This window comes from Mus caroli, chromosome 5 (genome assembly GCF_900094665.2).
Source record: "Mus caroli chromosome 5, CAROLI_EIJ_v1.1, whole genome shotgun sequence".
Classification (NCBI taxonomy): domain Eukaryota; kingdom Metazoa; phylum Chordata; class Mammalia; order Rodentia; family Muridae; genus Mus; species Mus caroli.
In genome coordinates this window covers 67,372,131-67,399,319 of record NC_034574.1, presented here as the reverse complement: position 1 = coordinate 67,399,319, position 27,189 = coordinate 67,372,131, and the positions used below count along the sequence as shown (strand labels likewise).

The 27,189-nt window shown below is 41.5% G+C and overlaps 1 protein-coding gene across 1 annotated transcript in view; it reads left to right on the top strand.

The window, feature by feature from the left end:
• Positions 1–27,189, top strand: part of Scfd2 (sec1 family domain containing 2) — a 322,071-nt gene that overhangs the window by 54,239 nt on the left and 240,643 nt on the right. The window contains exon 4 of the mRNA XM_021162778.1: positions 15,605–15,780. Coding sequence (XP_021018437.1) covers positions 15,605–15,780 — 176 coding nt within the window. The remainder of the gene's footprint in view (positions 1–15,604; positions 15,781–27,189) is intronic.

Genomic DNA, 27,189 nt, shown 5'->3' with positions numbered 1-27,189 from the left:
GTCTACAAAGTGAGTTCCAGGACAGCCAGGGCTATACAGAGAAACCCTGTCTCGATAAACCAAAAAAGAAAAAAAAAAAAAAAGGTTTACTTCTCGGAATACCCTTTCTCCTTGCCCCGCGGCTCCTCCCGAGGTGCAGGAAGGATGCTTCTGTTCCCCCACCTCACTGCCTCCTCGCTGATCAGTTCCTAAGGCTGAGATGTGGTCAAATGAGTAACACTTGCATCATGGCCATTCTGAAGTGAAGCTGACTACCTGCATACGTCCATGCTGCTGTCTGGTTGGCATTGAAGCCTCAACACTCATTGGGTCACCACAACACTTGTGGCCACTGTCGTTTCTATGTCATTAGTGCAAATACAACATAGTAGCAGAACTTCAGTGTTATCAACATAGTTTTGACCATGCCTGAAAGTGTGTCAGGAACATGGGTTTGTGGGAACATCTATGAGAATTATATTGTGTAAAGATTGCCATATTTTATGAGATGTAAAATTGACATGATTCCTTAGATTGGTGGAGTCACTGTTAGATGTTAAAAAAAGATGCAGTCCTGATAAGTCAGGAAATCCCAAGTGGTTAGCCTGAAACACTTGAGCATATGAGCAACAGATGGACTTAGGAGGAAGGTGGATGGAGAGAGTTTGTATATGTAAAAACAGTAATTAAACCCATAGCCAAACGCTGGATAGAGCTTGGGGAGTCTATGGAAGAGTTGGGGGAAGGATTGAGGGACCCGAAGAGGACACGGACTCCACAGGAAGACCAATAGAGTCAATTACCCTGGACCCTTGGGGCTCCCAGAGACTGAACCACCAACCAAAGTGTGAGCATGTCCTGCACCTAGGTCCCTGCCCATATGTGGCAGATGTGCAGGTTAGTCTTCATGCAGGTCCCCCAACAACAGAAGAGGGAGCTATCCCTGAACCTGTTGCCTGCCTGTGGACCCCATTCTCCTAATCTGAGACTGCCTTGTCTGGCCTCAGTGGGAGAGGATGCACCTAGTCCTGCATTGACCTGATGTGCCAGGGTGGAGTGATACCCAGGGGGACCTGCCCCTTCCCAGAAGAGAAGGGAGGGGGAAATGGGGGAAGGACTGTGGGAGCGGAGAGTGGGAAGAGAGGAGCAGCTATTGGGATGTAAAATGAATAAATATATTAATTTATGAAAAACAATAGTAATTAAAGAAGAAGGGGTCTTGAATTTTGGAGTGAGTGAGTGAGTATGAACAGGAGGAATTGGGGTAGAAATCAGATAAATACAGTACTCATGTATGAAATTCTCAAAGAAGTAAAACATCTCAGTTAAAAACTCATTGTGTTTTTCCTAGAGACTTTACAGAGTTCAAGATAAAAGAGCATTTTTACTTATTGAAAGCATAATTGTAAGCTGGGTATGATGCTGTATACACATCTGGGCTCCCAACACCTGGTAAGCTGGTGAAGGGAGAATAATAGTTGGATGATAGCCTGGGCTAAGTAGACAATTCTGAGCCAGCATGGGATACAAAGCTAAACCTCGTTTCAGGAAACAAAAACTAAATTTAAAAAATGTATCATAGTTATTATGTATATTTTTATTAGGTTCTTGCAGGATGTGTAGATCAGGCTGCACATATTCAAAATTATTCTATATCATATAAAATCCCAGCTATCAGGCTGCAATTTGAATGACTGAATGTATTTGTGTAAGTAAAGGATTATTGTGTGTGCAGCACAAACAATGAGCCAGAGACCAACAAGTGAGCTGTTTACACAAGTAATTCATTACCACCTATGAATTTATCAAATTAAATCAACACCACCCAGATATGTAAGCATTACAGCCATATAGAAAACCAGGGCTGTGACCTTACAGAGCACAGCATACTAAGGAGCAGTGCAGCCGACTCACCTAAGTCACATTAGTGCAGGGACACTGTTTTCACCCCAGCTGGACTGGGCATCCCAGGACAAAGGACAATGGGCTCCTGACCTGCTGATCTTTGGGTCCTGAGTTCAATACCAGCCTCCTGCTTTACACGGCCTTTTTGCAATGCTGCTCATCCTAGTCCAGCCCTGTGTGGAGAGCAAGCTCTGCACCTCATCCTCAGCCAGGCCTGTGAGCTGTGAGGCCTCTCCCCCTCCCCCCTCCCCCTCTCCTCCCCCTCCCTCCTCCCCTCTCAGTTTGGTTTTGCTTATGAGAAACCAATTCTTGATTTTACTCATTTTTTAAAAGTGGGCTTTTTGTTCTTTATCCAGTTTATTTTTGTTCTGATCTTCATTAGTTTCTTCTTTCTGCTCACTTAAGCTTTGTTCTTTTTCTAGTTCCTTGAGGCTCAATGTTAGACTATTGGGATCTCTAAGTCTCATTGGTGTAAACTTACCATTTAGAATGTTGCATCCATAGATTGTGATCAGTTTTGCTTATTTTTCCTAAGGAGTTTTTATTTTTATTATGTGTGTATTAGTGAAAGAGAGACAGAGAGGGACAGACACAGAGACACACAGAGAGGGACATACACACACAGGCACACAAAGAGGGGGACACACAGACACACAGAGAGGGACACACAGAGACACACAGAGAGGGGGACACACACACACAGATACACAGAGAGGGGGACACACACACAAACATACAGAGAAGGGGACACACACAGATTCACAGAGAGGGACTCACACATTGAGACACACAGAGAGGGGGACACACACAGAGACACACAGAGAGGGGGATACACACACAGAGACACACAGAGAGGGGGATACACACAGAGACACACAGAGAGGGACACACACACACACACACATACAGAGACATAGAGACAGAGCAGAACACACACTTTGAATTGCACTGGATTTGAAAGCTCAGAGCCCCCTCCCAGGGCTTTACTCCTCTACCAAGCACATACTGTCCAGACCTTCCCAGACATCACCATCATCTCAGTGCTAAGTGTTGAATATCAGCACCTATAGATGCTATGTCTCATTCAGACTACTGTATTGTGCATGTGAGAGTTCATGCAAGAGGAGGAGGGGGAGGGGGAGAGGGAGAGAAGGAGAGAAGGAGAGAACATGAACATAAGTGCATGCCTTTGGAGACCAGACCAGCGTACCATGCTTCCTGGAACTAGAGTTACGAGAGGTTGTGAACTGAACTCTCATCTTCTGTGAGAGCAGTACGTGCTCTTAACTTCTGAACCAAATTACTTCTAAATTTTCTTTTGGGTTTATCTGTTGGCTTTTCAGGAGGAGTGTAGTGTTTAATTTCTGCATGTTTGTGAATTTGCTAAGATTCCTTCTGTTGTTGACTCTAACTCCACACTGTTGTGGTTGGAAAGCATACACTGAACCATTCCAGTCTTGAACTCATTAAGACTTGTTTTGTGCTGTAATCTTCTGCCCTCCTGAGAGAATGTTTCTGGCTAGAGTGTTCCTTGTATGATAAACACACATATTTCACCCCTACTGAACGGATGGTTTCATACATATCCATTAGGTCTAACTGGACTAGATAGGGTATTGAAGTCTCCTATTATTAAACAAGAGCCTAATTATCTTTTTAAAGATTTCTTAATATTTGCTTTACCCATTTAATGTTTTGGCAGATATTTCTACCTACATTTTAAAGGCTGGTTTACTTTATGTGTATGAGTATTTTGCCTGCATGTATATGTACTACTGCATGTGCCTGATACCCATGGAGTGCAGAAGATGTGTACCCTGGAACTGCAGTTAGGATTGCTGTGAACCACCCTGTGGGTACTGGGAGCCAAACCCAAGTCCTGCACAATAAAGTGCCCTCAACCACTGGGCCATCTCTCATCTCCTTGATGTATTTACACTATGTGTAGTCACTTCTTGCAGCAGTCTTAGTGTGAATGCTGTTTTGTCTCATAAGGTATAGACCATTCTTGTTTTCTGCTGTCCACTATGTGTATGGGCTCTTTCCTCATCTTAAGTCCATGTGTGTCTTTTAAGTCTAATGGAGTCTCCCATAGATAGGCCACTTTAACTCTTCCTATTTAGGTCCTACTGGGTGAAGACTTGTTCCTTTCCCTTGGTTTTCTGCTTGTCCCTGGTTCATTACTCCTTGCTTGTTTTTTTTTTTTTTTTTTGTTTCTGCAGTGTAAAGCTCTAATTCCTGCCTTTCCTGTTTGTGCATCTGCTGCATTCTTCTGTTCTGTGGTTACCATGAGGCTCACAGAAGACATATTGTTGTAATAGACTATTTTAAGCTCATAACAGCTTGGATCACAAACAAATGCCTCGGCTTTTACCCCTTTTCCTAAGTTTACATTTTTGTGTTTACAATCAACGTATTTTTTGTATATTCCTTTAACTTACTATAGCTGCAGTTGTTTTCTTGAAAATTGTAACTTTTGGCATTCAAACTAGAGACATAAGAGGCTTCCACACTGCTGTTGCAGTAATCAAGTGTTCTGAATTTGACAATGTATTCGTCTCTGCTAATGAGTTTTATAGTTTGGGGGACTTTGCTGATAGTAATTACCATTATTTCCTTTCTGAATGAAGACTTTCCTTAAGCAAATCCCAATGAAGCCTGGGGGTGTAGCAGAATTCTGCCTAGTGTGGATGAAACCCTAGGTTCAGTCCTCAGCACTGTATAAAACTTGGCTTGGTGGTACAAGCTTGTAATCTCAGCCTTCAGGAGTAGAGGCAGGAGGATCAGAAGTTCATGTAGAAAAGTCACTCTGACTTAAAATAAAAATCCTATAAGACAGATCAATTTGGAAAGTGGATCAGAATTGCCATGAATTTGAGACCAGCCTGAGCTACATAGTAAGTTCTAAACCTGCCCGGGCTATGGAAGGAGTGAGGAGGCCCTGTCTCAACCAGACAAACGAGATTCATGAGCTACATCTGGTGGTGATGAATTTCCCAAATTTGCTTGTCTGGGAAAGAGCTTATTTCTCCATTTCTGAGGTAAAGCTTTGCTGGGCATTATAGTGTCAGGTGGCAGAGCCTCCCTTCCCCATTTCTCACTGGCCGACTCTCCAACAGTCCACCTCCACTCCTCGCTGCCCTCTCCTTCAAGAGAGCTTCTTCTCCTGTCAAGGTCTCCTTTAATCTTTTATGCACACACATGCATGCAAGCCTGCACACACACACACACACACACACACACACACACACACACACATTTAAACTGAGACTCCACATCTGGAACCATTTCAGTTAATATAATGCCCTTTTGTTCCATCCATTTACCTGCCCAAGCAGTGCTTTTCTTTAAAGTTGAATTAGCCTCCATTTTATGTTTGCACATTTTCTTTCTCCATCTTCTGTTGGTAGATATATAGGCTTGGTTCCATTTCTTAGCTATTGCAAATACTGCAGCAGAAAGCGTGAACATGCTAGGATCTCTGTGACCTGCTGACTTACCGTTCTGTGGATGTGCACCCAGGAGTTAAATAGCTAGATCATATGGCAGCTCTATTTTAATGTTCAATTATTTTATGTATTTATTGTGTGTGTACATATGTGTGTATGAGTGTGTGTGTGAGTGAGGGCTCATGTGGAGGTCACAGGACACACATGTACATCAGTTCCTGCCTTCTGCCTTATTGAGGCAGAGTCTGTCTTCCTACTTCTGCACAGCGTACATCAGGCTATCTGACCAGACCAGCTTCTGTCCTCGGTACCCTGGCTTTGCCTCCTGTCTGTCACTGCAGCTGGCCTTTTGTAGGTTCAGGTGATGACATTGGTGTGCCGTGCTGATTTCCTCTCACTTTGCTGGCTTTTCTGTCCAGGTTGTTGTGTTGTCCTCTTCTCTCCATGGTCTGCCTTAGGTTGATTTGCTCGACTGTGCTCTCTTTGAGGTTCTTGATTATTTTTACTAGTAAACTTCAAAATCTTCATACAGCATTTTATCCATTTTAGTGTCTATGAATTCAGTAGTTGCATAATTATGGTCTTTTAAAGAAATCGTGTTGCCCACCCTTTTCATACTTCTTATGCTTTGTGGTGCAATGCGCACATCTGTTTAATATATTCCTAGAGTCACTTAGTGAAGACTAAAAACTGTTTTAACAGCAACAGCACAATGTATCAGATACAAAAGTACTACAAAACCTGATTAAAGCACACTAGTATATCACCAATCACTATTAACCAGACACTGGGAAAACTAATGTAGAATTTTCTGTGAGGTTAAAACTCATTTAGGAAAGCCGGGTGTGGTGGCACACGCCTTTAATCCCAGCACTGGGGAGGCAGAGGCAAGCGGATTTCTGAGTTTGAGGCCAGCCTGGTCTAGAGTGAGTTCCAGAACAGCTAGGGCTATACAGAGAAACCCTGTCTCGAAAAACCAAAAAACCAAAAACAAACAAACAAACAAACAAAAAAACCCAAACAAACCAAAAAACCAAAAACTCATTTAGGGTGAATGTGGAAGTAATACATGTATGAGGTGAAAAATAAAAGGAAGCATGGCAAAAGGAAACTACAGGGGAAGCAAGATTCTATAAATGGAAAGAAGAGAAGTATGGAGTAAGAAAATGAGCTAGAGATCAGAAGAGCAGAAAAACAAAACAAACTCCAATCATGAGTCAGCGTGACTGCAAATACAGAGTGAGCGGGAGCGATAGATGGCTCATCATTACAGCACCTGCTGTTCCTACAGGGGACCTGGGTCTCATTCCAAGCACACACGATGGCTCATAACCATCTGTTCCTCCGGTCCCAGGGACCTTCTGCCCTCTATTGACCTCATTTGGAATCAGGCTCGCACATGGTACACATACATACATACATACATACATACATACATTCAGGCAAAATGTACACTTAAAATAAAATCTAAAAACAGAAAAGCAAAAATCCAAACCCAAATTAGGTAAATGTATGAAGGTGAATAAAAAAGAAAATGCAATTTTTAAATGTAAAGAAACAATAGCAACAATAAAAACAACCAGTAAGATAAAGTGCAAACCAGTAAGAAAGTACAGTTGGATACAAAATGCCCGAAAGAGGATGGGGATGCCAGTGAACGTGGGGGAGGGGAAAGAAAGACACCAGTTTCCCAGTGAAAACAGTGAGTAAATAAAATGCCAGAACTATCCAGAGGACACTATCCAGAGGACAGGCTTGTGGCTGGGGCACAGCCATGCAGGGCTGGGACTGAGGGCTCCCCAGGGCTCTGTGTTTTGTAATGGTTTCAGTGCCAGGGACAGGTCTTCATAGATGAACTCAGGCACCAAGAAACTAAAATGCAGAGGGTAGGGGCTGGGGAGAGCCTCTGTGAGGTTTGAGGGTAGGAGCTGGGGAGAGCCTCTGTGAGGTTTGTTGCCACAGGGCCTGGTGGCCTATGGTATAAGCCTGTATAGTACAGGATGGCACAGTCTGGGAGATGAAAAGGTGCTGTAGTTACTGGCCTCCATCAGGTCCTCTAGGAGGAACACACCCTAGAAATAGCCCTTGTTTCAAGATGACACAGCACATAGCATCGTGTTCCACTGTGTGGCAAGACATACCGTGAGCTCCTTTGCTGAGTCAGACAAGGTGAATTTCACCCTAGTCAGCTCAAGGCTGCTCCCTAAGCTGAGGTCAGGACCTGTGCCCTGAGTGACTCTACAGAACTCAGAGTAAGGGTATCGGCCGCAGTGGTCAGCCACTGGAGGCCTGTAGGACTTCATTTCAGAAGAAGTTCCTCTAGAGGTTTCTGTTTTTAGGATTTATTTTAGTTTTGGTGTGGGTGCTGGGAACTATTGCCAAAGCAGTAGGCACTCTTAATTGCTGGTCTATTCCTCCAGCCCACCCTCCTGTTTCTCTTTCTTTCCCTTCCTTCCCCTCCCCTCCCCTCTCCTCCCCTTCCCTCTCCTTTCCTTCCATCTCCTTTCTTCTCCTCCCTTCCCCTCCCATCCCTCTCTTTTGTTTTTTAATCAGAGCAGGGACAACAGAATCAAGACATTTCCTTTTGGTCTATGTGTTCATGCAGACTTTGCGCTGTAGCATCTTCAGAGCTCTCCTTCACTTGCCTTCTTCTAAATGTAGCTGTCTATTTATTGGAGAGGTCCTTTGTCTGGAGGTGGAAGGTGACTTGGATGTTAGGCACCTGAAGATGGCCCTCTTGCTTACTCTAGAGATTCTGGATGCTTGGCACATGAAAATGGCCCTTTTGTTTATGGGAAGCGATTCTGGATGCTAGGCACCTAAAGATGGCCTTCTTGCTTATTCGAAGGGATTCTGAATTAGAGAACTTGGGGCTAGAGTTTAAAAAACAAACAAACTAAGAGCATGATATGGCAAAAGGCTCATGGCTCCTAAGTGGGAGTTTCTTTATTCAGAGCTTCTTTTAAGAGCAGGCGTTCTTTGATTAGAGTGGACCCACCAAGGGGATGTTCCATTGGCACATTCCTGGTATTCTTTCCCTGGATAGGGAAGTCTCATTCTTGCTCTCTACTGAAGCAGTGCTAGCCCTGGGAATGCTGGAGGTTCATAGAAAGGCAAGCCATAACTGTTTCTTGTGGTTTTATATTTCACCCTTTTGTGGAACTTTGGTGAGAGCTGTTTATTTTTTCTCTGGGGCCTGCGATTCTGTGGTGGTTTTACTTTATTCCAGACCAGTCTCAGAAAAGGTCCTCTGGCAGATTTCTTTGGATCTGTTGAATTGATTCCCTTCATAGAACTAAATGCTATTTTCATATTAGTTTTTTTTCTGCTGTGACACAGGGCTAAAAAAGTGTGTGTAACCAGAACACACACTATTAAAGCCTACCTCTCAAGCCTTCTTGAGTATTTATAAAGTGGACATCAGTTCACAGCTGAGCTTTCTCTAAGCTTCACTGTATAGATGGCTGGATATACTGCCCTCCATCCCTGTGGGGGAAGATTTATATGGTCTTCCCTCTCTCTGTGTCTCTCCCTTTAATAATTTGTTACTGTGTCTAATCGTCATCATTGTCAGGAAATGTTTTTCTCATGTGTGGCTTAAGTCTCCCCATCTGCACCTCAACCATATTTCTTTACCCTTGACCTCAATTGAGGTGGGACGCAGCAGTTACTATTGCTCCTCAATTTCTGTGGCTGTTGAAAGACAGAGCTTTACCTATTGTACAATCAATGGTAGTAATAAAGTCAGATTTCCCAGAGAAAAATAAACATCTGTCCATTACACATGAAACAGACATTACTTTGTTTCAGAATCATGAGAGTATTAAGAAAGAGATACTCATGCAAGCTTATGGGAAGTTCAGATGGCTGCATATATAAAATAAAGCATTAGTATTATTCCCATCCCCCTAACTTTACCATCTGCTTCTCAAAGGAATGTATGAACGAGGCAATATAATTACAGTATACAATTGAGCTTTGCTATGAATAGTTATATAGTTTATATTGATGTAAGCAGTATTGATTGATTTTAAACATTCAGATGCAACCTATGGAAAAAGAATGTAACACTAAAGCTATGCTTATAGGATGAAATATAAGTACCAATAAATCTTGACCAGAGAAAAACAAAGGGACAGATGATTTAAAGGCTGAAAGGCAGAAAGATAAGGAGTAAAAAGAAGGCAGAAGGACTTAGTGTCTTTTTAGGACTTGAACAATGTGATTCCTGTTCAAGATGGCAACAAATGAGACAGCTTCACATACAGTGCAAGTCGGATGAGCCAGACAGGGTGCTGAGTGCTTTTGTCCTTTGTAAACTACATCATGGTCTCTTCTGGCTGCTTCCCATCATTCTGTGGGGCCCCTTGAGAAAACCCTGGATTCAGGGTAGGCATTCAGCCTTTTATGCATTATTTAAAAATATTGCCACTCTTTTTAAAAATAAAATGTGTTGTTCCACAGTTGCATACTTACAGTGTACTCTGAGTATATCCTCCCCATTATCCTTTCCTATCTCCCAGGTAAAACCCTTCCCAGGTCCCCTTTCTACATTACCTGTTGTCAGTATGGAATGTTTGGTTTTTCATGTTGGGTATGAGTCAACATTATGTTTACACTAATAATGCTGTCTGCCCTGAGTAGTTACATTCAGCAGGGTTGACTCTGATCTATATGTTATTTATCTGCACTCCTGAAAAACCTTGTGTTTTGTGCAAAGATCACTTTAGGCATCAGGCTCATTGTGAAAGGAAAATTTACCTCCAGGAACATTCCATTCTATCTCTCTATCTTTCATATGTGGAATATATATGTATATATGTGTATATACACACACACATATATGTATACATACACACACACACACACACACATATATATATATATATATATATATACATACATACATATACATTCATGTACAATCTTATAATCAGAGCATTAACAAAAACAATAAAAATCTTGAATAAAATACTGGTACAGTTAAGAAGACATCTTTAATTTCCACACATTGATCTTATAGCAAATATAGGACTTGATATAAAGTATTGAAGTTGGCTCTTTATGAAGTAGTAGGGAAGTGGGAGCTGGTTGGCATTGGAAGCAAAGGGAAGCACACTGACGATGGTGGCCACTGAGCAGGGGTGCAATGACGACAGGCCTGGCTGGCAGAGCTGAGAGGCGGCACTGCTGCAATAGCTCTCAGCTCTTCCTGTAGCTGCACTGCTCAGCTCTGTCCATTTAGTTTGTTTTCCCCAAGAGATAATTGTATTTTAATGAGCTTGCTTTAATGAACTGCATTAGTGTTTAAAGACTTAAAAGTGTCACTTTTAAGTGTCACTTTTCCAAAAGTTGCTGTATATCATTGTGGTCTTGATATAAAGTAACTTTTCTTTTATGGTCCTTAAAAGTATCTTGCAGAGCCTTCTGGGTTGACATTTTTAAATCACCATGTAAATCTGCCTGACAGGTGTGTCTGCTTCTCTTTCATAAAATGAAGTATGGCTGACTGTTGGCTGACTGTTCTATTACTTCTTCAATGCCTGCTTCTTACTGCTGGCTTAGTTGATGGGAACTGCGGAGCTTTGATAGTATCTCTCTCTCTCTCTCTCCCTCCCTCCCTCCCTCTCTCCCTCTCTCTCTTTTTCTTTCTTTCTTTCTTTCTTTCTTTCTTTCTTTCTTTCTTTCTTTCTTTCTTCTGGTTTGATGACTTTACTTAAAATCACTTCTGTCTAACTACTTGTAATTTATTCAAAACACATAAAATATGCAATATTTATAGCATTTTCCATTTGTAAGTGCCATGCTTTCAAATGCTTTATGCACCATAGTAAAAACAGTTTACAGATCAAAGGCACAGAAGCAGAAGTAGGGAACTCCTACTCACTGATGGAGTCATCATGTGGAGTCACTGATCCTGGAAGCTTTTCTTTTCTGGTTTTTGAGTCAGGGTTTCTCTGTGTAGCCCTGGCTGTCCTGGAACTCACTCTGTAGACCAGGCTGGCCTCAAACTCAGAAATCTGCCTGTCTCTGCCTCCCAAGTGCTGGGATTAAAGGAGTGTACCACCTCTGACCAGCTTCCTGGAAGCTCTTCTTTTCAGTTCATTGGTTGGATTGCATTTGGTTTTTGGTTTTTCTTGTTTTGTTTTTTGTTTGTTTGTTTATTTTTTATAAGGCTGTGGTTAAATTGTAAAAATGTAAGAAACTCTTGTCAACTTCCAGTTTAATGTTATTCCTGTTAGAAAAGTGACTTACTTTCATGGCATAGCTTATGCAAAAGGAAGATATACTGTGGACTAGAACACTGATGCTTCATGGTTGTTAGCTCAAGGCTTGGGTTTGGTTGGTATTCTTGTTAGGAGATATTTTGTTTCTTTCTGCCACATGCCATAAGTGGGAAGGAGGCATTTCCTAAATACATCGACTAAGTGCAAATCTCAGCAATGCTAACAGTAAAAACATTAAATGTTTTCTAATGGTACCCTGATTTTTAAAATGAGTATATGCTGAGGCTAGGGTATGGCTCAGAAGACCATTTGCCTAGAGTGGGTGATATAAAAGTAGATCATAGAGTTATTACAATAAAAATCTAAGCAGATCATCTGGGGATGTCTTTGGTGATTCTTATTTCCTCTAAAATGTTTCTCTAAAACAGAGTTCCATGACACACATGGAGCCTTTGACACTCTGGGGACTTATTTTTCTTTATTGTTATAGTCATGATGAATAAGATTTGTATGGTAGTTAAGTGGATCCCCCACCCACCCCACCCAATCTTACCCCTCACTCTCCTTTGGTGCTAGAGAGTGAGCCCAAGATTTTCTACAGCTAGGAAGGCCTTCTACCATGGAGCTATAGACTCAGCTCATTCTACCTTCACCCCCAGCAGTGAAGATTGAACCAAGAGCCTTGCACATGCTCGGGAAGAATGGCTGTCTCTTTCGAGTGCCTGGAATCTCCATGCTGCGGTCATCCAGTGTGACACATAAGGAAGCACATGGAGAAGGCTGCGGATGTAGTCAACATCATGTGCAAATGGTGGGGACCGCACAGAGCTCATGCCAGCCTTGGGATCTGAGCACCTCAGAGCAATGCTTGTTTTCACCTATTTAATACAGTGTGTGTCTGCATATTGTGACATAAAAATGACAGTAACTTACAAAAGAAGTATATACTATCACATGTAATTTATGAGACAGGCTAATTAATCAAAGGGCATCAAGGAGACATTTTTCTGTATGTTTATTTCTAGCAGCAATGTGTTTATTTCTGTGGCTGGTGTGAGAAAATATATCAAATTAATGGATAGTTGAAAGTTATGGTATAAATTAGTAATAAGGAAATGAACTAAGACATAGGGGAAAGGCTTGAATGGACACTTAATTCGAAGAAGTATTGGATGTCAGATGTGCACCTGAAAGGATGATCAACTTCACTAGTCCATAGAAAAAAATGCAAATTCAAACCATAAGGACCTTTTATCACATACATGTTAGAATAGCTAAAACCAATGTAACTGACAGAATCAAGTGCTGGTGAGGATGTGAAGCTACTAGAACCTCTCTCATGTTGCTATGGGATGCTTCATTTTGCCTTAAGTTGCCAGACTTATAATAAATATGCACTTAGTATATGACTGTAACCACCTACTCTTAGACATTTACCAAAGAAAAATGAAAACATAGGTGCATATAGACACATGAAAACCTATACTTAGATGTTGGTAAAGCTTTGTTTACAAAAAGATAACCCTAATTATCCTGTAATTGTGGTTAGATAACTAGATACCTAAGCTATAGTATGCCTAATACAATGAAGTAATAATCAGAAGGTAAAAGGAGAAAGCTATTATTTCCATCAGGAACATGGATGAATCTCAAATACATGATGCTGATGTGAAAAAAGCCAGAGTCAAATATTTGTTACATCAGTGTGGTTTATATGACATTCTAGAAGGGAGAAACTATCAGAGAGAGATCAGACAACAGCATTTTAGTATTCATCAAGGTGTAGAGTTGGAAGGATGGAATTGATGACAAAATGGAGGCATAGATAGACCAATAGAAACCTAGAATCTGCATCTAGGTTGTGGTGATGGTTACTCAACACAGTTGACCAGGGATAGAGAAATGGAGGGAAGCAGAGACAGAGCCCACAGAGATTTCAGACCCCAGAGACCAACATTGGTGTGCAGATCTAACTTTTATTGTTCAGTACAAAGCTTACATATAATTTTTCAACCAATAAAAGAGAAGTTATGTAATCAAGGGCCAAGCTGGGGATTACACACGCTGCTGACTTATTGAATTTAATTTGCTTGCCCATGATTCTGTAGAGGAGTGGTCTAATTGCCCGGGGGTGGGGGTGGATTTCTTTAAAGACTGAGGAAGCTGCTATCACCATGGTCCATGATGTTTTGTTCTGTCTGACTGTTTGCTGGGTGTTACTTTTGATCTCAAGCCATGTACAGCCTGACCAGGATTCCTGCAGCAGGCACAGGAGACCATGTGGTCTTATTCTTCATTCCACTTCTTCCTCCAACTGGCTCCTTCTCACATCCTCCACAACTCAACACAAGTGCTATAGATGTTTGTCAAAACCCATGGAACTCCGCACCAGACAAGGGTGGATTTTAACTATATATAAATGATACCTTAATAAGCCTGGGGAAGAAAATAAGGCAAGAAGTATAAGTGTTTTTTCCTTCTTTCTTTTAGTACCTGAACAAGTAAATTGTCAGGTTGTACTTTGAGAACCAAGGATGGGAGCGGATAACTGAGGAGGTGAATGATATATGCAGATGTCATAAATAAAACCTATTAGTTTGTATACTCTAGAGAGAAGAGAGATAGTAGATAGATAGATAAATGATAGATACATTGATAGGTGATAGATAGTAGATAGATAGACAGACAGACATCAAGGTGAGGCTGAACCTTGTTGAAGAACTAGAGAAATTCATGAGGAATAGTCATTTGCTGTTCTTTTTCTCATGTGCTTGCCATCAAACACTGATAAGAAGGCACCTTAGTATTTTTAATCTCTTCACAAACATTTGTTTAAAAGGTAGATGTGATTCAGGGTTTTAAGTTACTCGTGGCCAGGTCTGTTTGGTGTGTGTCATAATCTTTAGCAAAAGCTGCATATTAGGTGCTATCTGTTGACTTACACTGGCAGACACTCAGTTGTGAATACCTTGGGTGAGACTAACAGATGCCACAGGGACCTAGTTTGCTACCTCCTGTAGTTGCTCTGAGAATCAGAAGAGGCCATGTTTCTTTGAGCGCCTGCATGTGCTGAGTCAACAAAGGTTGTTTTATTAACAGTGAAAATACCTGTAAGTATAGCAATAAACAGTCGAAATTCAGTTTCAGAGAATAGTCCACAAGCCCAGCACGGGTGAGGTCTATAGGAATGATCTATCGACTCAGAATTGTGCCTGACTCCGTGCTTTCTTTTTGCCTGATGAGGAGAATTTGGTGTATAGGAGTATTGTGTAAGACACTCATGACCGTCAGCTATGAAGTGTAACCAATCAGAAAGTGGGAGATGAGTCCATCAAAGGACCCGAAGGAGCTTATCAGTCCAGAGTGTGCACGTCTTCAGATGCACTTTGTACATCCACTAGCAATTTACTCTCATTTGCCAAACACTTTTGTTCCATGGAACATACAGCCTTGAACCTCATGAATACAGTAGTGAAGTCCCTGATACCAGGGATGAAGGCTTTAGACACAATTTTAACATGTTTTGTTTTGTTTTGTTTCGAGGCAGGGTTTCTCTGTGTAGCCCTTACTGTCCTGGAACTCACTCTGTAGACTAGGCTAGCCTCGAACTCAGAAATCCGCCTGCCTTTGCTTCCCAAGTGCTGGGATTAAAGGTGTACACCACCACTGCCCGGTTCTAACATGTTCTTTACACACATACACACAACTAAAAAGCTTTCCATTTAACTCTTGTATCTTGTCATGCATAGATATGCTATATTGAGATCAACAAATATTTGTGTGCCTTTACTTGAAAACTCTTTTCAGGATATTAGGCAATTATCAAATGAGTTCTACTAGCAATATGGCTTTGGCTAGTTGGCTTAATTCTTCTTTTCTTTCTTGCAAGCCTTTGTGTTCCTAGAAGAATCATAATAGTTTAGGAAAGATTGGTCAGCTCTGGAGTTCTGTGCACATGTAAGACAGTGACTTTGTTCAGGGCCTCTTTGTCATTATTTAGTAAAAGGGAAGAGAGTACAATGATAAATTTTTATCTTTCTCCAGGAAGAGTGACTCCAGGGCAGCTCATGTCCTATATTCAACTCTTCAAGAACAACCTCAGAGCTCTTACAACTCACTGTGGGCTTCTACAGCTTGGGATGGCCACAGCTCAAACTCTGAAGCACCCACAGACTGCCAAGTGGGATAACTTCCTGGCGTTTGAAAGGCTCCTTCTACAGGTAAGCTGCTGTGTGGCCTTATCCATATGTTACTAACTGAGGGTCTGACTTCCAGCAGTACACTTTGGATATCTGTTCTAATCTGAGTAATCATATTATTGACATGCACAGCTGTGGGTTGAATGAGATTGTCCCCCATGGGGTCAGATACTTGGTTCCTGGTTAGTGGCACTGTTTGGATAGGCTTAGGAGATGCGTCCTTGATGGAGGAAGTGTGACAATGTGGCCAGGACAGTTCCCAGCTCCCTTTCTCTCCTTTGTGATTTAAGATGTGACCTGTCAGGTTGCTTCTCCAGCCACCATGACTGCTGCCTGACTTCCCATTGTGGTGGTGATGGTCCCTCTGGCACCATAGCACAAAGAAAGCCGTGGCATGGTACTCTATGACAACAACAGGCAAACAACTAATACATGTGCTCTGCATCAAATCCTCTGAGTGCCACCCAGTTCAAATTCAGCCAGAAAAACTTGACATTTATTAAAAAAAAAAATAACGTTGTTATCTTTGAGTTCTTAACTATAAGAAAAACTTTGACTATTTTATTAACTTCTGGAAACTTGCTTTCATTTCTATGCACACTGTGTCTTTCTAGATCTTCATAGTCTTTATATAATTCTTGCTAATTTTTCTGTAAAAAGCTCCAGGTATTTATATTTCTTTGGTAGTACCTAGTCTGTAATCTATGTACAACATCGAGCACATGCCTTAAAATAACGCTTAGCAACAGATGCAGGGAGGTAAATCCTGTTTGTAGTGTTTAGTGTGAGGGCTGGTTGTTGGGGCAGAATTGTCTATGATTTATGAAATACCTTCATAGGAAACTTTAAAACATTTATTTATAAAGCATTTTTGCATTATAATGAATTTTAAAAGTATTATAAAATATAAACTTATATAATATGGCAAACAACTATGCACTTTCCATACAGGCACATTATAATTTATCATTTTTCACAATTACCCATAGATCCTATTAATTAAAGAAATAAAAGTAGAAATTAATGAAGCACCTTTGATATAGATTTTTCCATAATCCAATTCTTTTTTCTCTCTAGAGATAGGTCTAGCTCTATTCTTGCTTTTTTTAAACTTTCTTTAAATATTTGTTTTTCTGTAGTATAGTACATTTATTATAGGCTTTACTTTTTGCATAATCTACATTGTACTATAAATATTGTTAAAAAATTGAATTCATCTCTCAACTTCCAATTTTCAAGACAACTGAAAATTATATATAGTTTGTTCATTAATACTATACCATAAGTATCCAATTGATGTGTGTGTGTGTGTGTGTATGTGTATGTCCACAGTGTGTTAAGCAGGGATGCTCCCCTTAAGAGAGTATATAAAGCAGGTGTGAGCATCCTGGATCATGTCTTCAGAAGCCCATGGGAGGGGTTTCTCCAGGCCGCATTGTTTGGAGACGTTTATTAGGTCATGGACTATTTAGTAACCTCAAATCTGTGTGTTTGCTAAGCATCATCAAGTTGCAATTAGGGATTTTTCTTGTTCGTAGAACACTCTTCTCAGCATGGTGTCCAACATTTCAGTATTATACAAATTACCGATATCTTATAGCAGTCAGTGGCTGTATTTTGTATAAATTTACAATTGTAGTAGATAAGAATAGCTTATACTTACTGGCTATTCATCTTTACTCTTTTTGTTTTGCTCATCTTTTATTTAATGTTCTTTTTTAAACAAATTCTGGATATTAGGCTTTTAAAAGTTATATGGTAGCCGGGCAGTGGTGTCGCACACCTTTAATCTCAGAACTTGGGAGGCAAAGGCGGGCGGATTTCTGAGTTCAAGGCCAGCTTGGTCTACAAAGTGAGTTCTAAGCCAGCCAGTGCTACACAGAGAAACCCTGTCTCAAAAAAAAGTTATATGGTATAATTTTTTTTTTTTTTACTAAAACAGAACTTTTGGTCTGGAGAGATGGCTCAGTGGTTAAGAGCACTGATGACTCCTCCAGCGGTTCTAAATTCAATTCCCAGCAACCACATGGTGGCTCACAACCATCTGTAATGGGATCTGATGCCCTCTTCTGAAGTATCTGAGGACAGTTACAGTGTACTCATATACATAAAATAAATCTTTAAAAAACAAAACAAAACAAATAATTTTTATTTTGACATTTGATTTTTAAAAATTTTTTTTATGTTGTTATTTTGATTCTTATTCAGTATTTCTATGTGTAGCCCTGGTTGTCCTGGAACATAGTCTTTAGACTGGACTAGTCTTGATCTCACAGAGATCCAACTGCCTCTGCCTCCCAAGTGCTAGGCTTAAAGTAAATAAAGTAATAAAGAAAAGCCAGACAAGGCAACCAAGACACCAGATGCATGATCAACAGTCAAAGCTGAACAACTGTACTAGGACAATTACTAGCAATAAAAAAGTCATTTTTATTTTGAGCAGAAACGTAGCCCTGGAACTTGACTTTAAGGCCTTAAATTCTCAAAGATCCACCTACCTGTGTATCCTGAGCTATCCATGAAAATATCTAAATATCTTTCATGGAAAAATATGAAATCAATCAGAATTTGTTTCAACCATGAGAAAAAAATATTCCCCCAGTGTAAGAGGAAGAAAATGATGTCAAAGATGTCATCTGTATCAGTAAAGTTAATACACACACACACACACACACACACACACACGTGTGTATGCATGTATACATATATCCATTCAAGAAACAAATTAGATCAAGCCAGATCACGAGTAAAAAAAAAATTCTAGGTGGATTCAAAACTCAAATGTTAGTGCCAGCCAGCTGCCGCTGGGCCTCCTCCACTGTGACCCCTGCACTGCCACTGGGCCTCCTCCAGTGTGACCCCGCACTGTCACTGGGCCTCCTCCAGTGTGACCCCTGCACTGCCACTGGGCCTCCTCCAGTGTGACCCCTGCACTGCCACTGGGCCTCCTCCAGTGTGACCCCTGCACTGCCACTGGGCCTCCTGCACTGTGACCCCTGCACTGCTGCTGGGCTTCCTCCACTGTGACCCCTGCACTGCCGCTGGGCCTCCTCCAGTGTAACCCTGCACTGCCACTGGGCCTCCTCCACTGTGACCCGGCACTGCCGCTGAGCCTTTTTCACTCTGACCCCAGTTGACTTTATGGCTTAAGTCAGACTAAGAGCTCCTATCCTGGAAAAGTGGCACATGGCACCCACTCTCTCTACTGCTCTGACTCACAGTCTGCTCTGAAAACCTCAGCTCAGGCTCTGGAATACAAAGCTACTGAACCAGGCTTTAAACTAAGAGTTTATTCAAAATAAATGCTTTCATCTACCAACAGTGATTACGCTTTAAACAATAGGGGATTTAAGATTTTCATACCTCTTTCTCTCCTTCTCATCCCCAGAGTCCACAGCAGTGTTTTAAATGTTGAACGTATTTATAGTCATTGTCAAATTATTCATTTACCAACAGCATAGGCTGAACCCAGACACACAGACTTGTGATACGAATCATGGGTGTGTTAGATCATAAAGATACTTTCTTTGCTTAAGGAATTGTATTATTTTAAATCAATTTTTTTTTCAGTTTACAACTGGGGGTGTTGATTTTCTAAAATTACTTTATGATTTTATTTTCTATGTGTGGGTGTTTTGCTTACATACATTTTCCCATGGAGTCCAGAAGAGGGTGTTGGATCCTCTGGAGCTGAAGTTGCACACATTTGTGAGCCGTTGTGTTGGTGCTGAGGATCACACCCAGGTCACGTGCGCGTCTCCAGTGCGCTCGGCTGCTGAGCCACCTCTTCAAAACCCACACGAAGTTATTGGAATGTGTTAAATTTAGTTTTAGCGGATGTGTAACACACCAAAAATTGTGCATATGATAGAATAGCATAGTGCTTTGATTTATGGGTATATTGTGTGGTGTTCAAGTCAGATTAAACATGGCTCTGACACTATTTTTCATGATAAAAATTCCGCATGTCCTTTGACAGGTTGTTTGAAATGTGTGGTCTGCTGCTGTTACTTAGAGCAGCCGAGCTATGCAGCAATAGCACACTAGGACTGCAGGGCTAGTCTCTTAAGTCAAAACCTAGAGTCACTTAGTTTGGCATTACAGATGTGGAATTTTCCATTTTAATAATACAGCAAGATAATTTAGATTAGAAAGTGAAACTGAAATATGAACACCGCAGTGTCTTATGATGCTTTAGTACTGAGGGAAACTAGGCACACATCGCTAGGCTTGCTGCCAGGCAGGTAGCAAGCACTCCGATAGTAGGAACCATCCACCATGTGTTCTTTCAGATGAGCAAACTAAGCAAAATGTCTGTGTTATCATGCCATACTGCTAATATATTCTCTTCTGTACTTTACTCTTCTAAGTTAAAATTTATTGAAGAAAAATGAGTGCCACTCAGAAAAATGTTGTATTTTAAAAGTTACTGTTTGGTAACACTCAACAGTATTTTTCTTTAAGTCTTAAGTATATAGCTGATGTTTTTATGCTAATTGTCACCGGAAAAGGCTTTTATTGGGTGTAATATAATTTACAGTGGTTATAAAATGCTAGCAAGCTATAGAGAAGAGGAAGCAGCTGTGTTTATACTTCCTATAGCACTCACATGTAAATATATACGTTTTATTCTTCTTTTGCTATTGCTTTATATAAAACTATCCAACTTGGAAAATAGGTTTTAAATGAAAAGCTAAATGATTATAAATCAATTCAAGCTTATATAGGTATAATATTCCCTTAGCTTAAATTGTATCTGTCTTTGCAATCGATGAAAAAAAAAAGCACATGATTTTTAAAGTTGCCAAAGTAGTTTTTTAAGGGTAAGATTTGTTTTTTTTCTATTAAATTGTAGATTACCTTTTTCTAAAACAAACTACATTTAAGGAAGTAAATAATAATATATCTGCTAGCCTTGTAGCATTGGAGGCTTTACCTTCTGAATTCCCTGATGCTTGTATTAGCTTTCAAGCCACATGGCTTGGCAATATATATAATGGTCATTATTGCACTGTTCCTGATTGGCTGTCACCTTGGGAGGTCCTGTTTTATTATGCCTGTTTTCAGCCATTTATAATAATTAAGATTGAGGTTTTCTGGGAAGAAGTTCCCACCAGTCTGCTTTTCTTTGGCCAAAGGCCATAGTAGCCAGAGTCAGTATGTCCCACAGTGCTGTTCCCATTTGCAAACCAAGGATGATAACGCTTGGCTTGAGTAAAGATCGAGCAAGGAAGCCGAAAACAATGATCCTGTAACTTGTCCTTGGTGCTGTTCCAGAGATGGGGGCAGGGGGCATTCCAATAGGATATTTTTCTGAGGACAGTTGTAGAGTGCACTTTTCACAAAAATACACTGAAAAATAAACCCAGGGCTGTAGAGATGGCTCAGCAGATAAGAGTGCCTGACTGCTCTTCCAGAGGACCCAGTTTTGCATCCCAGTGCCCACAGGGTAGTGCACAACTGTTTGTATCTTCAATCCCAGGGGATATGATGCCCTCTTCTGGCCTCCATCAGTATTGCATATGTATAGTGTGAAGATAACAAATGCAGGCAGAAAACCTGTGCACATAAAAATAACACATAAACCGTTAAAAAAGAAAGAAAGAAAATAATTCCCGGGAGAGAGAGCAAAGCAGAGCAGACGTCACCCTCCGAATCTCCACAGGGTTTCCTTAGCACGTGCTTGGCCTCTCTCTCACTCTCCCTGTTGTCTGCACAAACAGTGACGTTTCACTCCATGAGTTTAGTCCTACCTGTTTTCCTCTTGGACGGATCCTTCCCCAAAGGATGCGTGCAGCAGGGCTTCCTGCTCCTCTGTAAGAATAGGGTGGCGGCAGCTCCTGTTTCCTCACCTCTCTTCTCTGGAGTCAGCTGTCAGCGTGCAGCTGCTGCCCTGCCTTGTGCCTTCATTGGTGGCCTGACCTGGTGAAGGCTTGCCTGTGACCAGGGATAGGAGACTGACTGAGTCCCTGTACCACAGTACCAAGTTCACAGGGCTTATAGCTTTGCCCTTCCACCACGCAGGCTGGCTCTTTACTGTATATTCATGCAGCATATGAATATATGTGTCTTCATGCTACATGAGATTTACCTATGCAGATTGATGGTGTGTAAGATGTTTTCAGAGACCTGCGAGTCTTAGAAATAACAGGGGTCGGGGTAGCTTAACATTTGGGAGCCTCGGGTGCTCCTATGATGGCACATATCTTAACTCACACAACCTGTGACTTTTATTTCCTTCAGTTCAGAACTCCTGGTTCATGGGGGTCAACTTTAAAGTTGACTGGTGCAAAAACTGTGTCTTCTCTCTATCACTTTCTCCTCTCTCCAGAGAAGCACTTGACTTCTAGTTCTTTGCCAAGAGATGTAGCACTTCCAAATCATAGATGGAAAAACCAACCTGAAAAGCTGTTTCCAAAATAATTATTTCATTCCGTGTAATAACCATTTCTTGAGTGCATGAGGTCTGCAGACAGGGAAGCAGTGAGACCAAGAAACCATGTGGTTCCTTGACTTTTCATACACTGTAATGGGCATTAGATAGCAGTGTTCTCAGCACTGTGGGAGCATCTTAACAGGGTTTCATAGGCTAGCTAAAATGTCTCCTGCTGTGTTAATATTCCCCTGTAATACAGTAAGCCCTAGATTCCAACCAACCAGTTTTTTAAGTGAATTTCATGAACTAATTGTGTGTTCACGAATGGTTAGGTTGAGCTTGACCATGATCTTGCTGCTGGTGATTATGGGAGCTGAGTTGCAAGCCAGTCTGTCTGACACTGAATCCCCTTTTAACTATGTATTCCTGGAGCCTTTGTACCAGCGTAAGGTATTAGAACGACTGTTGGTTAATTTTTCAGTCATCCCTCCATACTTGTTCTCAAGTATGAGGATAGGAGTTTTTCTTTGATACTGGTTATAGTGTGTGTGTGTGTGTGTGATGCTTGTGTGTGCATGTGCATATGGAGGCCATATGCCAACACTGAGTGTTTTCCTCTATCAACTCCCATCTTATTTTTGGGAAGACTCTCTCTCACTGAACCTGGAGCTCAGCATTTTGTTTAGGCTCAGTGTTGAGAGAGCCTGCTGACATCACCCTGTTTCCATCTCCCAGTTCTGGGTTACAGATCTGTGCCACCACACCTGGCTTTTACATGGGCTCTGGGATCTGAGTCAGATCCTTGTGCTTGCACGGTGGAGTTTACCCATGAGCCAGTGCAACTTTACCCACTACCGTGCTTGCGTCTCTTCCACCTCCCTCAACTTATACTTTACCTTAGTGTTCATTCCTTGGCAAGCCTTTAATTGGACCTTATGTGACTTAACTCATTTGATGACAAGGATATTAATCACCTCGATTTCACCTTTAAAAAAAAACAGAATATTTTATTTTAATGTTCTTGATATTGACTTATTAAGGCATTATAATTTTGAATATTGAAGGAGAAGGGAGGAGGAGAAAGAAAAATATGAAATATGAAACAATTTTCACGAACTTCTTGTTAATTTGTTGAGCATGGGGGCATTGCCAGGTTAGGAGCGAGTGAATCTGTGCCAAGCACCTGATTAGAAAGGGACTCAGATCATGTAAACTGTTGCTCTTAAACCTGGCTTGTCTCAAAAGTGGTGATATCATATGTTATTCCAGCTGGAAGCCAGAGTTAGTAATCAGACAAAGTAAATTTAAGACTGACAATTTTAGTTCTTAGTGTGTTATGGGTCTACCAAAAATGCTTGCCTCTATGCTAGTAATTGAAGGAGCAGTGCATACAGGTGGGTGGGTGTTCATTGCGTGAAAAACAGGAGAAGCTTAACTGTAGCGATGAATCAGTTAAACTGCTTTGGCTCCCAGTGGGCCCTGCACACACCCAAGAGCTCTCTGGATTCACAAATGAAAGACAGACACACGCGCACGCACACACACACACACACACACACACACACACACAGAGTACCAGCTAATTGTGATATGTCTTGACTAGCTCAATGGCTGGGCACTTCTAAACCTTCCCGTGGCTAGCAAACACTCCCCTTTGGTATTACTGGCTTAATACCTTCTAAATCTTTATTTTATCTTTGCTGCCCTGTTACCTTCTAGACAGCCCCCTCATGGGGCCACTTCCCTTTCCACCTACATTGCTGGACAGTTTCTCTCCTGCAACTCTTAATTCTGATTCCTTTGCCTCGAGACATGGTGATTCCTCCTCTTTCCTTCTCTCTCAGTCCCTTGCCTGCTCAGTCTAAAAGTTGTGCCCCATCTTCTTGCCCAGCCATTGGCCGTATGGCAATTCTTTATTATCAATTGAAGCCAGATGGGGGCAGGGACCCTCAGGTCTGGAAGCACAGCTTTTGGGAGCCGAAATAAGACAAAGCCTTAGAACCAATTCTCAACACATAACCTTATTCTGGTTTGCTTGACCAAAAGAAAGATAATGATGTGTGTCTCACTGCACTGACTTCTGTCCTTAGCTCGACTCCTAGTGCTATGCTGGCTATACCAGCAGTGGATAAGATTATTATTTTCTTTTTCTTTTTTAATCATCTATACGTTTTTGAAGAGTGCTAAGAATCAAACTCAATACCTTGCACATACTAGACAAGGACTTTCCCCCTGGGCCATGCTCTTAGGTATAACATATTGATGTCTAAGAATGAAAGGAAATAACAACATTGTGTAATGAAGTTTCTTTTACGTTATTTTCCCTTGTAGAAAGTGTATTGCTCATGTCCATTTGTAGGACATCTTAGATATAACTTAAAGGTAGGGTTTTCTTTTTAAAATACTATTTGTTCTTTGAAAGTTCCATGTATTTATGCAATGTATATTTAACCTTTTATTGATTCATTTTTTGTGAATTTCACATCATGCACTGATCTTTCCAGCCCTTCATATCCCTTCATGCCCTTGCAACATCCCTTCCCAAATAAAAATAAAATAAAATAAAGAATAATAACAACAAGAACAACCAACTCCACCTCCCTATGGAAGCTGTAGTGTTACAGTGTATCACACAGTACACACTTTTGTCCACACACCTTTATTTGCAAATGTTCATTGCAATGAGTCATTGGTCTGGTTTGAGGCCTCTGGATTCTGCTACACTATCAATACTGAATCCTCACAGGGACTCCTCTGGGGTATCCTGTTGTTGCCCTGAAGCTTTGGATATGTAGGACCCTTCATGAGTTCTAGCAGGTTTGTAGACGGGGTAGATGTTATTGTGGGCCAACTCAAAACCCTGCATCTAGGCCTGGGCAGAGTTGGTCAGTCTCCAGCTCTATTGAACCTACACCACCAGGGTAAGTTCTTCAGCACTGTCCCAGCTAGCTCACCCAATGCTACAGCCAGAAAGGGGCAGGGCAAGCTCTCCCTCTCTCATGCCCTTGGGCCTGGCTCACTTGTGCCCACATCACCTGGCCCAGCTTTATGTGCTGCCCAGATGAAGTAGGTGTTGGGTCTGCTCTCCCACATGCTATAGCCAGTGAGGGGTGGTGCCAGCTCTGTGAAGCCCTTGAATATCAACATGGTCCCCGGTGGTAGCCCAAACCAGGGATGTCTGCATGGCCTTTCGTAATACTGGCAATGGACCTAGACCGAGTCCTGCTGCTGGATGGTCATGAACGCAGACATGGCCCTCAGTGGCAGTACTGCTGGGGACTTCACCATGGCCTCAATTCTGAATATCCACCTCTCTCCATAGTGCTCAGACAGACTTCTTTGCTTCTCTTTCTCATCTCCCCACCACGTGCTTACACATAGTGGTGGGCCATGCAGCGGGTGGGCAGGCTAGGAACCTCATGTTCAGTAGTGTTGTTTATGTCATGGGGTTGTTTATGTACATGGACTGGATGTTGAGTACACATCTGTGGAGAAGGAGATGACACTCAGGGATGATGTCCAAGAGCTGGCCTGGACACAGACAGTGCAGTGGCTTTGGCCACTGATTTGTTGTAACAGAGTTAGGAGCTGAGTGAACAGCTCATCTGTACAGCTAAAGTAGTCTCTCTCTGTCCCTCAGTCAGAGTCCTTTCTTTTAGTATTCACATGAAGTTTACGTCTTCATTCAGACCAAGTAATGAACTACATATGGGTAAATTTCCTTTCAAGGTGAAATTTTCAAGAAAATAAAAGATTTGTAGAAAATTGAGCAAATCATATTTCTAGGTTTAAATAGTGATTTATGTTTTTTTTTTTTAAACCAAGGAAGTCAATAGCACCAAACATTTGTCGGTCATTTCAGAATTATTCCTGCCTGCTGCTGTGCTTATTAGCTCTTGTGTGCTTGTGCCATATGGGCTCCACATCTGGTGACCAGTCCGTGGTGTTTTTAGGGGGGTGTGGGGGTGGAATATCCAAAATTTGCTTTGAGGAGCAACATAGATACGTTGCCACAGAATCCAGTACTGCCCCTTTCTGCAAATATCTGGCCCCCAATCAAATCCATAGCTCTGAAGTTATATTCTTCTTCAGAGCTCACAGTAACTAAACAAGACACAGTACAAATTGGGACTTTAAACTGTTGGGCACCAGTTTTCTCTCAGTACATTACTTACGATGATATCTCTTTGATGTCTTGACATATCTCTGAAATCATGATTAAATATGGTAACCAGAACTAGTTCTGACTTGCGCTGGGACAGTCATTTGGAATCAATACTGAGAGCACTGCTTGGAAGGGCGCTTTTACTTTTAATGAATTTAAGTGGTGCTGAAGTTTCAAGTCTTTTTTTTCCCTCACTTCTTCCAGAACTGTCATTAGAAAAGTTATCATGATCTGTTATTAAACTAAATATATACTTCAATAAAACAGTAAGTCCAAGATACTATTAGCGAATGTTTGTCACTCAATGTTTTTCTGATTTATCATAGACATCCACGGTCTCATTTGTGAAAGCAGCAGGCTTTTCTGGCAAACACTCTTAGCAGTCTGTTTGCAGTCACTTGAAAGGCATCTCTGCAATCAGAGCCTTGAGGCCTGTCAGAGCACATACGTGTATGGTGTTTCCTGGCAGGCACTGAGAACTGGCTTGGTGATTTAAATCCAATTATGTGTTCCAGCACCGAGCTTTGTATTCTTAACCCATCCCTGTTCCTTCTCACACTGTTTTAGAACACAGTTGCAATTTGTATCATTTCTCTGTGGGAAAGAAACACAGTGGGAAGAAAGGGAAAGGAGCACTGGGATGAGCTGGTGGTGTTGGAAAATGTTTTCCAAGTGTCACAGGTGGGAAAAGCTGCTTGCAGATGAGCCTGATGGGAAACACCATGGCCAAGGACCCCCTGCTGTTGGAATTTGACTCTTTCAAAGTGTCAGGTACCCTAGGACACAGTGGGCACAGTGAGTAACTGAAACAGTTCTTTTTGTCAGTCCTCTGATGCTCTTCTGGAACCCCAGTATGTGGTCGCATCCAAGGCCAGGTATCACCAGCCTT